The sequence below is a fragment of the Schistocerca piceifrons genome, chromosome 1 (assembly GCF_021461385.2).
Source record: "Schistocerca piceifrons isolate TAMUIC-IGC-003096 chromosome 1, iqSchPice1.1, whole genome shotgun sequence".
Lineage (NCBI taxonomy): Eukaryota > Metazoa > Arthropoda > Insecta > Orthoptera > Acrididae > Schistocerca > Schistocerca piceifrons.
The window spans coordinates 264,849,054-264,864,043 of NC_060138.1; the positions used below are offsets into that span (position 1 = coordinate 264,849,054).

The following is a 14,990-nucleotide window of genomic DNA, read 5'->3' on the forward strand; positions in this document are numbered from 1 at the left end:
CCCCTGCCTTCGTGAGATGCATAAACTGCAATGATAATCACAATTTTTTTCACTGATATAATGACGTTCTGTAATTCACTTCTCTGATCTGTTAAGCATGTAAATGTTAAGCCATTTGCTTGTTCTCTCCAACTTTTCTGTTCCAATTGAGAACGTCAAATATTATCATGTGTGTTACCTTCTAGCTGTTTGTGTCTTGGTTCCTTGTTTCTCTAAAATTTCTGCCCACTTCTTTTTTTCATTAATCTTCTGCCATTCCATGCTGCTACCTTAATTGTATTAGCAATCTAGTTATTCTTCACCTCTCAAACTGCTGTGTTGATCATTAGTGTATCCGACCTTGACCACAGCTTTTTGGGTACTAGTAGCAAGTGAGAAACTTCATTTGTTCGCTTACGAGAGGTGCAGCCTTCCAGATTTTCTTTTGAAGGTTTACTCCCCTACAGAGGCGGGCTTCCCAATGCCTAAGAGACCCCCCCCCCCCCCCCCACTTACTCTTTACTTGTAACTGGAGTTGACTGGAGGAATAACATGAGAAGGGCAGGCTTAGTTAAGATAGGAGAAAGGGACCAATACGCCATTACGTCATGCAATAAGAACAAAATTTTGTATGTGACACAAAAAACTTTATGATGGTTACCCACAACTATGTTCTCCAGAACGTGGGGGTGGGGTGGGGGGAGCATGCAAAATGCTACCTAACCCCCCCCCTCTCTTGTGTGGATGCCTAGGGCCAGAATCACATTTGAATGTTCTATTCCAGCAATCATTCCTGTCCATCTATGCATCAACTAATATTGCCTATGTAGCTACACAGGTAGTTAGTGATGAACTTTAAAATTACTCTCTGTAAGCATTAGGCAAAGTTGTCATAAAATTACAGCCCAGTCCTCAACACTGATCCATAAAAAAAGACTGAAATTAATTTTTTATTTCTGCTGGGTAGTGTATCTTTTATCATGGAATGTCTCTGAGCGCAATGTGAGTATATTTCACTGTCTTCTTTTTAGTAACTAATTCTTCCACAATTTCTATTATTGATGTCAGTTACAGTGTTTCAGCTTCTTACTGTATGTCCAAACTTGCATGATGCATCACAATGCAAAAGAAATAATGGTTATTTATTTATTTATTTATTTTATTTATTTATTTATTTAATTGTATGGCTAGGGCCCCCCCATTGGGCGAAACATTCGCCCCATGCCGGTCTTTCAATTTGACGCCACTTTGGCGACCTGCAGTCGATGAAAATGATAGGATGATGATGAGGAGAGCACAACACCCAGTCCCTGGCCAGAGAAAATTCCCCGACCAGGCTGGGAATCGAACTCGAGCCCAGAGGATTGACAATGCGTCACACTGACCATTCAGCTACCGAGGGTGAACAAGAAATATTGGTGTACCACACTGATAGCATTTAAGTAAAAAGTTGTAAGCAATTTGTATACAGAACAGATGAGAACAGGGCGCTAAAGCAATTGGGGAGAGGAGAGAAGGATAAAAAAGTGGCATAAAAACAGAGTGCCAAAGAAAATATGGAAGGGAAGAATTCCAGGGGTTAATCTGAAGCAGTTGTCCTTCGTTCTGGAAGTTGCCCTTGGTGCTGCAGCCAGGAAGCTGCATGCTCTCTTTGTAATATCTGTCTGAAGTAATGAACACTAACAAACAAACCAAGTTCTAGTGAAATATTAGTAAGAGCCCCTGTAAGCCATGTACCTTAGGCAAGATGAATTTGATATCCAATGCTTTTTGAGTCCCTCAAATGTAAGATGACTGACTGAAAATGAGCAAAAAAGCTCTCACCTGTTCAAAGAATCTCCGAGACCTTAATAACGTAAAAGTCTTTATGTGGGAGGGATGGTCATAAGGCAAATGATGAGAACATTGTAAATGGTACATTATAGCAACTAATTTATATACTTACTTCCATATTCTGGAGCAATGAAATGCATATTTCGCATGTTGTCCTGGTACGTCTTTACATGGTGATTAATAGCATCAGGAGCCACTGTGGAGAGATTTAAAACATCTTTATTAGTTCAAGTTTTGGAATATTACCTTGCATGGCTTTGACTTTTCCTGTTGCAAACAATACACACCGCCCGATTTCACACACAAGTACCTCGGTCGGATAACATAAAGCCAATACTATTTTACGTTTCGGAACAACCGCGCTCCCCCCTACAATTGCAGTAAATCACCACGGCAGTGAACTGCGTACCCACACCGTCCGCGCACGGCCGATGTTCTTGTGTGTGTGTGTTAAAATCGTATCGGCCAGGACTGTTCTAAAGCCATCCAAGGAAATGAATTCTCACGGTGTGAGCTGACACCACGATTGTCGAAAACTAAGGAAGTCTTAATACTAAAGACAGTAAGAAAAAGTTGCTTTTGCTTCACTTTACCTGATCCTATTTTCACGAGGCCATTGTGCTGAATAAATATGGTATCACAGGTGAGATTCCCATGGATGATGGGTGGAGAACAGGAATGCATGTAACTGGAAAGAAAAACATCAGCGTTTACCCCATCAACAAAGATGGATGTATACTGTGGGCAGGGCCCGGCAGGGTCGTGGGCTGCAGCTGCTGTTGACATCTGGGCTCTGCTATGCTGAGAACACTGCATTTTCATGAGGAATGAGAAGACACGTGTGTAAGCCATAGGGAACATGGATGAGCCTCTCCTGACTGACCTCCTGAACAATTTTAAATCCTATTAGTATTATTGGCACACACCTACATAGCTCATTTTTGGTGCTGCTATTTAGTGTTCGAAAATACCAAGTAAATATTAATTTAAATCATAACAGTGCCTGTATTTGCTAAGCATCACACTACTTTTTAAAATCTTTTGCATCATATTTGCTTATAAACAACTTTTAAATCATCACTTGTTCCATATGGTGTGTACACACTTCCCAAACTCATTCTCTCAGTTCGTTTAATAAAGTAAGAAAGACAGTTTCTTTATTTAACCAAAAATGCAGACCTGTCTGCCAAGGTGACATTTTTAGCTACAAACCACGAAAAGCATTTTGAATTCTTTGAGTATCAGGCTAACATGCTTTCCTTGATTTACGCCAATTATCCGTTTACGGGTGCCACCTATAGAGGTCTGCAATATCAAAACAAGTTTCTTCCTAACAAATTTAATAATTCCAATGGGCTGCTGATATTTAAGGAAACTCAACTCACCTCAATGCAGAAAGAATTTGTGTACACCAACGCTTCCAAGCCTGAAGTGGCAACTTCTTAACATTTCTCTTGGTGCGCTTTAGGAACTGCTTCAGTGAACCCGAAGACATGTATTCTGTGATGAAAATTACCTATATGGAAAAAAGGAGGGTATTTCTGAAAAGCACTGAAATTTCTACAGCTACACACATATTCAAAATAACATTATTCAGTTGAAATTGTATAACATTTCTAAATGTAACTCTTTTTGTCAAAGTTGATAAGGGAAGGCAAATGTGAGGCCCACAATTCAAAAAAATTTTGAAGTGAAAGCGTTGTGTCAATAGCCCCATTTGTGAAGAGCCTTATCCATCATTATGCTCGACAACCTCGAACATCAGAAACGCAGCAGCCTTTGAATAAAACAATGAAGAATATTGTAAGAAAGAGAAAACTAGCAAATTTGTGTGTTAAACTTGGAGCAGCAGTGACACTGATGAGACACTTTACAGCAGGAAGCAGATAAAGATAACTGGTAGAACTTCTGACTGCAACACTAGTTCACTTAAACAAGTAGCAAAGCAATCCTGCTTTGACTATATAAATTAGATACATAATGAACACTAACCTATGACAATGTGATTCCACTCACCCTCTTGTCAGACATTTATTTTGCGTAATTCATCCCTACATTTCAAAAGCACAACAAATCAATCTTTATTATCAGTAGCCAAAAAGGAATGGCAGCAAAGAAATCAACAAAGGAGGGAAAGGTAACAATAAACCGCTAAGAAAAATTTATGAACATAACAGGGCAGGCATGTCAAGTTAACTTATTTGACTAACACATTTATTGTGCATGTAGGATGACTGGTTGAGGTATGGGCATCACAAGAGTACCATTCTTATGTGGGATGAAGTACATGCATGAAAATTAAAAATTAGTTGGCTGTTACTGTTTATCTGCTTATACTCTGATATTTTAATTCAGGTGCATCACAAATGATGAATCTGAAAAGCACGAGTTGGTCCTGTTTCATCATCATATCCTCTGAAGTCTCAGTACAAAGGACAAGAGAACATGAGGTGGGAATCTCGTAGACTTTCATTTTCTGAAACACTAAAGTTTGGCAGACAGTAAAAAATAGTTTATTCAGAATGGCCATGGTAGTGTTGAATTGCAATAAGTGCTGCTTAGTGGGCTAACTGTATAAAAAACAGTGGAATGAAACTCAGCAAAATCTAGCATGAAATGTTGTAATCTTATTTATACTCTCCACTCCAGGTACAACTTCTCGTGTTGCGACACAGCAGTTCACTTACCTGGTACATGGAAGTTAGTACATCTGTCATTCCTAAAATTTTCTGAACAACTGAATGTAGTATTAGTTCATTAAAAGAATGTGCCAAATTAATACAAATAAAACAAATAATAATTTATGTTTCACTATATCACAAAAAGGTAAAACTTCACAATGAAACTAGTACTGTAACATAGTTGTAGAAAAAGAAAAGTCTGCTCTAAAAATGTACAATGTAATGGTTCCACGTCTGTATTTAGCATTTCAAATCTGTCTCACCCGTGGCTTGTCGTTGTGTGTGTCAGTCCAGTACCGATGGAATTTTACAATGTTGGGATGCTCTAGCTGAGTCAGATTCTCAAAAACCTGCTGAAACTTGTCCTCTGTGGCTTTGAAGTTTTTCCGCTCAGAGAACTGCACTTCATTCCACACGACCTCCACTCCCTCCTCTGTGTCCATCGCCAAATAAGCACAGTCGATGCCCGGAACATCACGCTGGTCCACCTGCACAGAAAGAGTTATCATCAAAAAACTGCAGAAATCTGCTGGATAAATCACTGTATTTTCTTTATTCAATTTATGATCAGCAAATCTGCTGCAGCCTGTAAGTAAAAGGGTTTCAAATTTTTTTAATATAATAATTTTTGAAACAACTATGCACTCCATGCTTGCTCCACAATGTGTAATCTATACTCTGCAAACCACGTTACAGTATTACAGTAGCTATTTCAAGTACCACCACATTTTCTTCCGTTTTCCTCTTGTGTCACAATGCTCATGTTCTGACTTCCATCTATTGAACCTATCGGTTAAATGCACTGACTGATAAGTAAAACTCAAGACACCTTTGGATAATGTTTTAGTACAGAATCTTCACAGTCTTGAGTTACATTTCCTTTCAGTTTTTTTTCTATTAATCTCATTGTGGCATTTAATTTTCCTTTTACTATCTTTAGTGGTCGTTTCACTTTACTTTTTATACAGATTGAACATTAATAACCGACAATCTGCAGGGATGAATTACTGAATGGAAACGGAGGGAAGGAGGTCATATGAATGGGTGTCCGAAATGTGTTGTCGCCATGGTAGATGGCACTGATTAACGACAGTTCCTCTGCCTGCGTTCCTTGAATTCCTTGTAAGTTGCACATTGTGTAAGTGACGCAACGTTTTTGGAGCTTGTACTAGGATTCGTCTCAATAGAACCTCGTCCTCCAAATCTGACATACGCTCAGTCCACTGCCTCCCTGCATGTACGTCTCTCAGATAGGACCCATGATCATAACATCCAAAAAGGGCTTGATATGTTATACGATATGACTGGTGTCTATGAAGGTACTTGGTTTGGTGTAACCATGCTGCCTCTCGACAGTTTCCATCTGCTTTGTCGTACAGAAACACGCAGTATTAGGCGGGTACTGGAGTTTCATCACTGTGCTGTATTAACACTGTATCTGATCGTCTTGCTACAACTGATTGAAGAGCTTCATCTGCAGAGTTAATGCTGACAATTGCCATATCCAGTGTCCAACTGTCTGCTGATAGCTAGACTGGTGGTACGAATCCCATTGCCTTAAAAAAGTTTGTATTATGTCCCAAAAACAGCTTTTCGTACAGCCACTTCCCGATTCTGCTTCTGGTTGGTCATGCATGTTAACACATCAATATCTATTCTGGAAAATCGGGTTTGGCTGCCAGCTTTCAGCTCCCACAATCTCTTTTTCACTTCATACCAATGCACCTTGCATTGTCTGGTTGCTACTAGCTTTCAAAGTGCTCATTAATGTGGTAAAGTGACTATGTGGTGGAAGTAAAGGTAACAGAATTGGCTCTGACCAGGAATCTATTTACTTCTTTTAACTAAAACAATGCAGAAAGGTGTACATACACCGATGTATTTGCTGGATCATCAAAATCTGCTTGGCAACAACCATGTATCCTAAGTAGGTGGTTAATTTCTACACAGCTAGAGCCTCTTTGTGTACTAGCGGCAAAGGTTCTAGCACACTGTCGATGGCTAATAATCAAACATTCGCTAATTATGTGCACAGGAATATGAATGTATCTTTACCATTCGGGAATATTTGCAACCACTCCACGTTCACAAAATGTTTGAGTACAATCATCTTCCATAAGCAATCACTTCACATTTTTCCACAAATTGCATGACGCAGGTGGATATGAAACAACAGTTTTTCACAGATTAATTGGAGTGAATAAAGATGTTTAAAACTATGATATTAAACGATCTCCTCATCCTCAATAGTTAACTCATGTCCACAATAGTATTTTTGTTCAAAAAGTAGGAAATTATAAGCATCACTTCAATGGGTTAATAAAATCTGAAGAGCTGTTTTACAGGCACCCTTCGTGAAGAACTGACGCTCGAAAAACCGGAATTTGATTAGGAAAGCAAAATATATACATATCCAACGTATAACATGACAGCGAAAATCCGTTCCCGAAATTCGATTTTCATTTTCTGCAAGTTGGGTCGTGTGTATAGGCTCATGGCGATTGTCATGAAACCTCAAACGTTTCGGACTGCACTTGACATGTTATTAACGCCGTCACTGGCTGGCCAGGAGGTAAAATGTGTTTTCGGTTTATCCTATCTCAGCACGTACTATGACCACGTAAATTTCAGACACTACAGTGGTGACCGCAGCGTGTGAGCAACATAGATGACAGTGGCCAGGAAGGGCTATCTGTTTTTTGTAATATTTTGTATTTCTGATACGTGAAGTTCAGAATTCAAAAATCAATCTTCCAAGGCACTTAACATGCAACGCTGAAAAAGTCTCGAGAAAATCGACTTTTAAGTTTTCTGAATTTTTTAAGTAAAGTAAGAGAGAGTATTTGCGAGAGACGACGTGACTCTGGTATAATGCTGATCTCCCACTTTGGAGTCCTCGGTTCGATTCACGACCGATGCAAATGTTGAAACAACTGTGCATTTCGACGAGTATTTCCGTGAAGCGTAAAATACACAGACCAGTGGTGATGTATGGTTCGGAGACCTGGACTATGGCACAAAACGATGAGGTGTTGTTGCTGAGATGGGAAAGGAAGATACTTAGAAAAATCTACGGGCCAGTAACTGATTGGGGTTTTCGGAGAATCACAAATAAGGAGATCAGAGAGTTGTACAACAAACCAGATATTGTGACTGAAATAAAGAGTAATAAACTACGTTAGTTGGGACATGTAAAAAGAATGGTGGAAAACAGCACAGTCAAGAAAGTTTTCAAGGGAAAACCCGGCGGACGTCGTATAAGGAGCAGACTAAGGACAGATGGCTAGACAACGTGGAAGAGGACTTGAGAAGGATGGGAGTTGGAAGATGGAGGCCAGGGCCCTACGAGGGTTGTAGCGCCAAGGAGTAGTAGTAGCAGGAGTAGTAAAATACATAAATATGAAAAAAAGTCAGTAGGGATCGAGACCGGTTAATCGCTGGTTCGAGTATCCTTTCGGTTACTACATTTTCTTTTTCTCCGCTCACTATGAATACCTACGTCACTTACTTATAAAATTCATCAAATATATGCTAATTACCTCATTTCTAGATACATGCCGCACACAAAATTAACTTCCATTGCAAATATTATGCCTTTTTTATAAACAATTATTAATAGATTGTTTAAACCAAGGAACTACAAATTAATTTTTTCATGCTATGTATTTTACGGTTCTTAGACATGCTCATGGAATATGAACCTTTGTTTAAAAATCTATCAAAGCTCTGAATCTACCTCATGTCACCCATGTGGTAGGCAATCATTTTACCACCGAAGCACGCGACCCATGAGAATAACAACTTGCTGCAGGGTATTAGAAACGTCAGGGAAACTTAGAAGTCCATCTCCTTGAGAATTTTTGAGTGTTGTATCGATTTCCTTATTTGATTTCTGAACTTCATGTACCATATCTTTAAAAAAAAAAACTCCTCGCCTCGTAAGCGTGACTGCGCGAAGTGCAGTGGACACAACCATGCCCCATCTCCGTTTGTAGGTATTGGAAGCAATTAAGGATATTCAAATCATATGTTGGATCGGAACAGAACTGAAGCTGTGAGGACGGGTCGGGTCGTGAGTCGTCTCTGGTTAGCTCAGTCTGCGAAAGCTATGCACGTCGAAGGCGACGTTCCGGGGTCGAGTCCGTCCTGGGTCGCCAGAGTTTAGAATCAGTGCAGACTCCGTTGCAGAGAAGAAGATCCACTCTGGAAACATGAGATTTTCAGAGCACTAGGTCCCTTCTTCAGGGAACTACACACGACGTCTTTAAAAATAATTATGGGTATTACTTGGTTTCCCTGACCTATTCGTTAGCCAATCTAACTTGTCTGGAGAATGGCTGGCCGGGAACTCGTCCATCATGGCTCTCCAGAAACCAGTTATTTTATTTGTATATTTGCAGGAAGGGTGCATGAAGGGAGATCCTGAGAAACGTACAGGATTTGATGCCATGAGGCTTAGATGCCCTGGTGGTACCAAGAGGGGCTTCCATATTACCACGGTCCTGTCACATTAATGTGACCACCGCCTTTGTTAGAATCTACGTGCAATAGCCACACTCAAGTGACAGATGGCAGCAACTAGCAGTGGAGTGTATAATAAGCGTATCGAAGGTCACGGGAAACGATGCAGTCGTCTTCGTACTGCGGAGACGTAGCGATTTCTCTGACGTCCAAAAGGGCATGAACATTGACTTTCGGGCCAACGATAGACGCTTTTCCGCAACGGCTACATTTGTACACGCTCGTGTCCCGCCGTGGTTGAAGTTAACCGTGCATGGCTAAAAATGGCGCTATCCAGAACCGGCGCCGAGGCAACTGTGGTGAACCACGCAAATAATGAGAACGACGGGCTGCGGAGATGTGTACAGGCGAATAGATGTGCAACAGTTCAGCAACTGAACCTAGGGGCTACTAACAATGTCCGTTCAACGAATGTTGCTGCGTATGGGCCTCCGCAGCTGGAGTTACGTTCATGAACCCATGCTGACTGCTGTTGATCGGAGACGAAGGCTGGAATTTCCACGCCAATACCGTAATTAAACGTCCACTGAGAGAGGGAATATGGCATTTTCAGATAAATCACGTTTCATGCTCCATCAGAATAAAAACTGACAACCTGCAACAATACAGCGTGTCACAATATTTCCCTGGCCACCGAACTCCCAGGGTCTAAGCCGAATACAGGTTCTGTGGGACCACCTCAACCGGGCTGTTCGCGTCACTTTTCAACCAAGAAACCTAGCGCACCTGGGCTACAGCACTGAACTCGGCGTGGCTACACATCCCTGTCGGTGCCTTCTAGAACCTCACCGACTCTTCCTACACGTCTTGCTGTGGTCCGCACTTCAAAAAGAATGGTATTCAGGCTGTTGACAGGTGGTCACAATATGGCTGGACAGAGTATACTGAACGACAGGTCAGATATATGTAAGATTTGTACACACTTAATCATTCATCAAATACTACATTTGTTGTATAGAGTTAAAGCGACTCACATGGATTCTTCTTGGTGTTGTAATTTCAACACACGAGGCCTAAAATCAGTAGGAATGCTTCTTTCCCATGATGTTTAGTTCTCCGGCCATTTACTGGGCGTGAAATTGCGGTACAAATTTGACAGGCGACCAGGCGTGATTCGCGTTGATAAGGTTGGAGAGTGGAACGGATCCGCGGCAGGCGGATTCCATAAAGGTGTTACATTATGCATCCGCGCAACCGTGTGTGGTGGTGCCGCCGCCGGCCACGCCCACTGATCCCTCCACAGCACCATGCCGTGACGTGGCGACGCGGTATTTTTAAACGTTGCGCGTCAATGAACCAACATCGCGGCCGCGGAGTCAGATATGCGGGACCGCCTGGAAATAGCGCAATGACGGCCGGGGCAGACCGGTCGCACGGTTCCAGACTGAAGCGCCGAGAACCGCTCGGCCACTCCGGCCGGCATCTGAACGTAGAATATTGTCAAACGTCAACACTTTACCTCACACGTTCAGTATGTATTGACAATACTGAGAATATTCTGAGGTCCCTCAATACTGTTCGTAAAGTATTTCTAGTATTGACAGTACGTCAATTCGCGCCTTCCGACGGTCAATATATTGGACAGGTTGACAATATTGCTGTGTGATGGCCCCTGAACAGCACGACATCGCCTGCTCCGCCTCTCCTCGACTCGTGACCAATTCGGTTAGACCCTAGAGGACAAGGAAAATCATGACCAGTCCCGATTTCTGTTGGTAAGAGCTGTTGGTAGGGTTCTAGTGTGGCGCTGACCCAAGTTGTCAACAAGGTACTGTGCAAGCTGGTGGTGGCTGTATAACAGTGTGGGTGTGTTTACATGGAGTGGACTACGTCCACTGGTCCACGGCTACTTTGAGACCATTTGCAGCCATTCCCAAACAACGATTCAACGATTGAATTTTTATGGACGACAATGCGCAATGTCAATGGGCCACAACTTTTCGCGATTGATTTGAAGAACACTCTGGACAATTCGAGTGAATGGTTTGGCTACCCAGATGAATCCCATAGAACATTTATAGGATATACTCGACAGGCCAGTTCGCACACAAAATCCTGCACCAGTAACACTTTCCTAACTACGGACGGATGTCGAGACACCATTACTCTATACTTCTGCAGGGGACTTCCAACGACTTGAGTGCGTGCCCCGTCCTGTTGCTCCACTACGTCGTGGAAATAAGGTCCGACACGATATTAGGAGGTATTCCATGACTGTCATCTCAGTGCAGAGATAGCACGAGGCATGGGGGTAGGGGGCCCCAATATTTTACTACAACAAGTTGGTTCCAGAGAATGTGCGTTGTAGTGGCGTGCACAGATGATGGAGATTTTAAAGGATAGATTAGCGTCGAGAGCTGCATCAGACCAGGTCATTGGACTTAATTAAATTTTTTGTTATTTAATTTTAAAATTTATTGCCTTCTCGCACGTGAATTCCAAGTGCCTTCGACTTTTTTTATCAACTCTTAAAATAACACAGACGACCCGACCGCATAGTCGAGCGCGTTAATGCGCCGCTTCCAGAATTCGGGGAAGCGATCCTAACCCGAACAGAATCCGCTTCTCGGATTAACGACGATAGCTAGCGAGTTAGATATCCTGAATATGGTTTTTTAAGCGGTTTCCACACATCCAACTATGTAAATGGCGGGCTGGTACCCACGTCCTGCCTCAGACACACGCTACGCAAACATTTAGAAAACGTTGTCATACTTGAACACGAGATTTACTAAAGACTGAGACAGATGGGGTATAGCAGCGGGGTGAGTGGTGGTGTGATGAAGGGAAACTGGCCACCAACTGTCACTAATGTTGCCAACATTCAAAAATGGTTCAAATGGCTCTGAGCACTATGGGACTCAACATCTGAGGTCATCAGTCCCCTAGAACTTAGAACTACTTAAACGTAACTAACCTAAGGACATCACACACATCCACGCCCGAGGCAGGATTCGAACCTGCGACCGTAGCGGTCGTGCGCCAACATTCCAGATGATACAGACACGATAAATACCGATGTTTTAGCCTGCATGAATATGGTTTCGAGTCACGGTCGAAAACATGAAAATTTGTTGTCCATCCGCTATGAAGTTCTATTTGTTACTAAAACGCATACAAAATTTACTTCTTGTAGTAGGAGAGTTTGTAGTGTGCAGTCCTAAAGCATCGACTGCACACCGACCAGCACAGCGCCGAAAATGGCATCAACAAGGCGCTGACCCGAGCGCCAATGGAAAGAGCGGGCAGCGCCACACCTCCAGGAAGACATGGGCTCAGCGCACCCCGTCAACGCTGACTTAAGCAGCCGCCCATCGCTGGACGGCACGAGTTCGATCGCAGCCTTCGAGAGCAAGAGTACTTCGTAACAGTAAGATGATACTTAGCCTGCGGTCTGCGAGTAGTAATAAAAAGTAAAGTATTTGTATGCAAGAGGCACAGGAAGCCACTTCATCATGAGAAGTTATGTTTCTTTCCTTTCTTAGAAATAAAGTGTTCTATTAATTTGAAAGTGTAATGTAAAGATTGTTTTGGTTTCCTGCCACTGGCCATAGCGACCTTTTTCCCTTGTTTGTTTCTTCGCTGGCTCCCACAGTAGTGGACAACATGTAGAGTTGAAATTGGAGGCAGTTACACTTATCCGTTTGTCGCTAGATCATTGAAGTCCTGCAAAAGTCATTAAAAATTTTAATAGAAAACGTAAATTATTATTATTATTATTTGGTGTATTACAGCAGTATGATTTTCAAAGAATAAGAGTGTCAATTTATGACTCATGTTTCCAATGCTTATGTTTTACCATGAACTATTAAAAAGTCTGCATTTTGAAACAACTTCAAACAGCTACTCAGAATCTAAGATGCGTACTGTAGTTTGTTTCGTGCTGACCTTCTGTACGTCATGTTACGTGTACAACTATTTCTGTACAGATGATACTTGCTGGAATCTCCGCTGACGCAGAAGTATGCTACCCACCTCAAATTATCCCTTAGTAACACGATATCCCAGCCATCAGACTATGCGGAGGCGACAACGTTCAACTTTTGGACCCATATATATATATTACTCGGTATCCTGTCAGCAGCGCAAATGCCAATGCTCTGGTATTGTTATCAAAGCGTAAATTTTTAACAGACACCAAGATGATTTTTTGGTACCATCTTGATACGCTCTTTGGAAACATTCACAGCGAACGCGTTCACTTCAGAGTTTTCCTAGGTCGATTCGGCGGAAAGGCTGTACAAATGACAGTTAAGCAGGTTTCTACTGAGTTAAATGTGCATATCTGCTCGCGTGATGTTCCAGATGTGCCCCGCGCTTACAGTAGCGAACAAGCATTGCCCTCGTCGATAATGGGTATACATCGAACCCACCACGTCCCTTACACCGGGCTGCTTCGATGCCCTACCACCGGTTTCATAGCGCCCCACAGCTCGCTCGCTAATTTCTGAAAGTTTTAGTCCTATTCGGTGGCTGACATTAATCGACACAGGCTGAATATATTTCGATGATTATTCATGGAATTGTTGAAGAGCGTGGAGGATGGTGCGAGTGGAATACTTTCACTATTGGTTATTGACAGTGATCCTGCTTCTTAATGGTATGACAGAATTTTCTGAACATCGTAACGCGAAGTAACGGCTATATTTTATGACGTTTGTCCTGTGGAATAAAGATATACCTGGGTATCAAAAGTAACATTTCAATTTCAAAATTTAACATTTTCCAGTTGCAGGGCAGAATGTTTCTGAAGATACTGAGTCATTCGAATGCTACAGTAATTATGTCTTCCCGTTATTGTCACCTGCTATTCCAGCAACACCATGGCTTCGTCTATGTGACCATTGTACAGAAATAGCTCACAAGCAAATGCTCCTGTTCCACGCCCAAAAACTAACCGATCACTGAAGCTGTGGTAAGTTTTATTCTCCACTTCAGTTTACAGCTAAAACAGAACGTGACACCTGTACAATGACGTTCGTTTACTTTAAGTACGCTATCGGAAACGTGGACGTTCTTGATAGGAATCGCAGTAACACGCTATTTACAATCTCTTCTTCTAACCATTACTTTGGAACTTCACTGAATACGGCACAATTAAAAAGAATTTTATGTTGTTCGGCGCGGCAATAAATTTGAACAAAACCACGTTCCCCCTCACGAAGACATCGAGCAGTAGAAACGGTTAAGCAACGCACGCTTAACAGGCGTCTGGAACTTCCTCGATGTGAGGAAGCGTTACGTAACTCATTTTCCGCTGCCGAAAAACGGTGTCTCTCGAAGCCGGCAGCGTGGTGCCAGAGGCATAGTCATAGCCTCGTCCAGGCTTGTTTTATGGGTACGCCAAGACACCTCTATCCTTCATCGAAGAAATAATTCTTATGTTTATGCAGAAGTCGACCCAAAGATTGGTCGTCTGAAAATACTTTAACGCTTTCAATTATGTTATTGAAAGATAAAAACACACACACACACACACACACACACACACACACACACAAAATTCTAATTTGATACTTCGGTTTAAGATTCCTTTATTTACGGTATCACCGACCTAAGCAGCATTTATGAAATATCTTAATATTACTATAAATACTCTACAATCTGATACAAAATAGGCGTACTGCCTGACTATAATACAGTTACCAACTTGTAAACCCCAGTCTTGCATCGTGGTTTTCGGCCTCAGGGTCTCTCAAATTGGAGGGGTCATCGGAAGAAAGTTCTAAGCCTCAATTCAACAACGATTAGTCTGATTACATTTTCTGTTGTGTTGTCGAATGCACCACATGCTGGTAGCCACCATTTTCATAGTTATAAAGAAGTGTCTACTGTATGAGTTGTTTTGTCTTATCGTATTTATGTTCTCGTCTTTGAGTTTAAACAACATATAACATGTGATAATTACATCTGATGCGCTTTTGGGTTCACACTTTTCTCCATGGACACCACCAATTCCATCATAACATGGACTTC

General features: G+C 41.9%; 1 protein-coding gene across 2 annotated transcripts in view; it reads right to left on the bottom strand.

Annotated features, from left to right (window-relative positions):
- Positions 1-14,990, bottom strand: part of LOC124782403 (nuclear receptor-binding protein homolog) — a 436,938-nt gene that overhangs the window by 67,609 nt on the left and 354,339 nt on the right. For both annotated transcript variants that reach the window (XM_047253937.1, XM_047253938.1), the window contains 4 exons: positions 4,757-4,981; positions 3,198-3,328; positions 2,406-2,500; positions 1,925-2,008 (listed from right to left, as the gene is read on the bottom strand). In XM_047253937.1, coding sequence (XP_047109893.1) covers positions 1,925-2,008; positions 2,406-2,500; positions 3,198-3,328; positions 4,757-4,981 — 535 coding nt within the window. The remainder of the gene's footprint in view (positions 1-1,924; positions 2,009-2,405; positions 2,501-3,197; positions 3,329-4,756; positions 4,982-14,990) is intronic.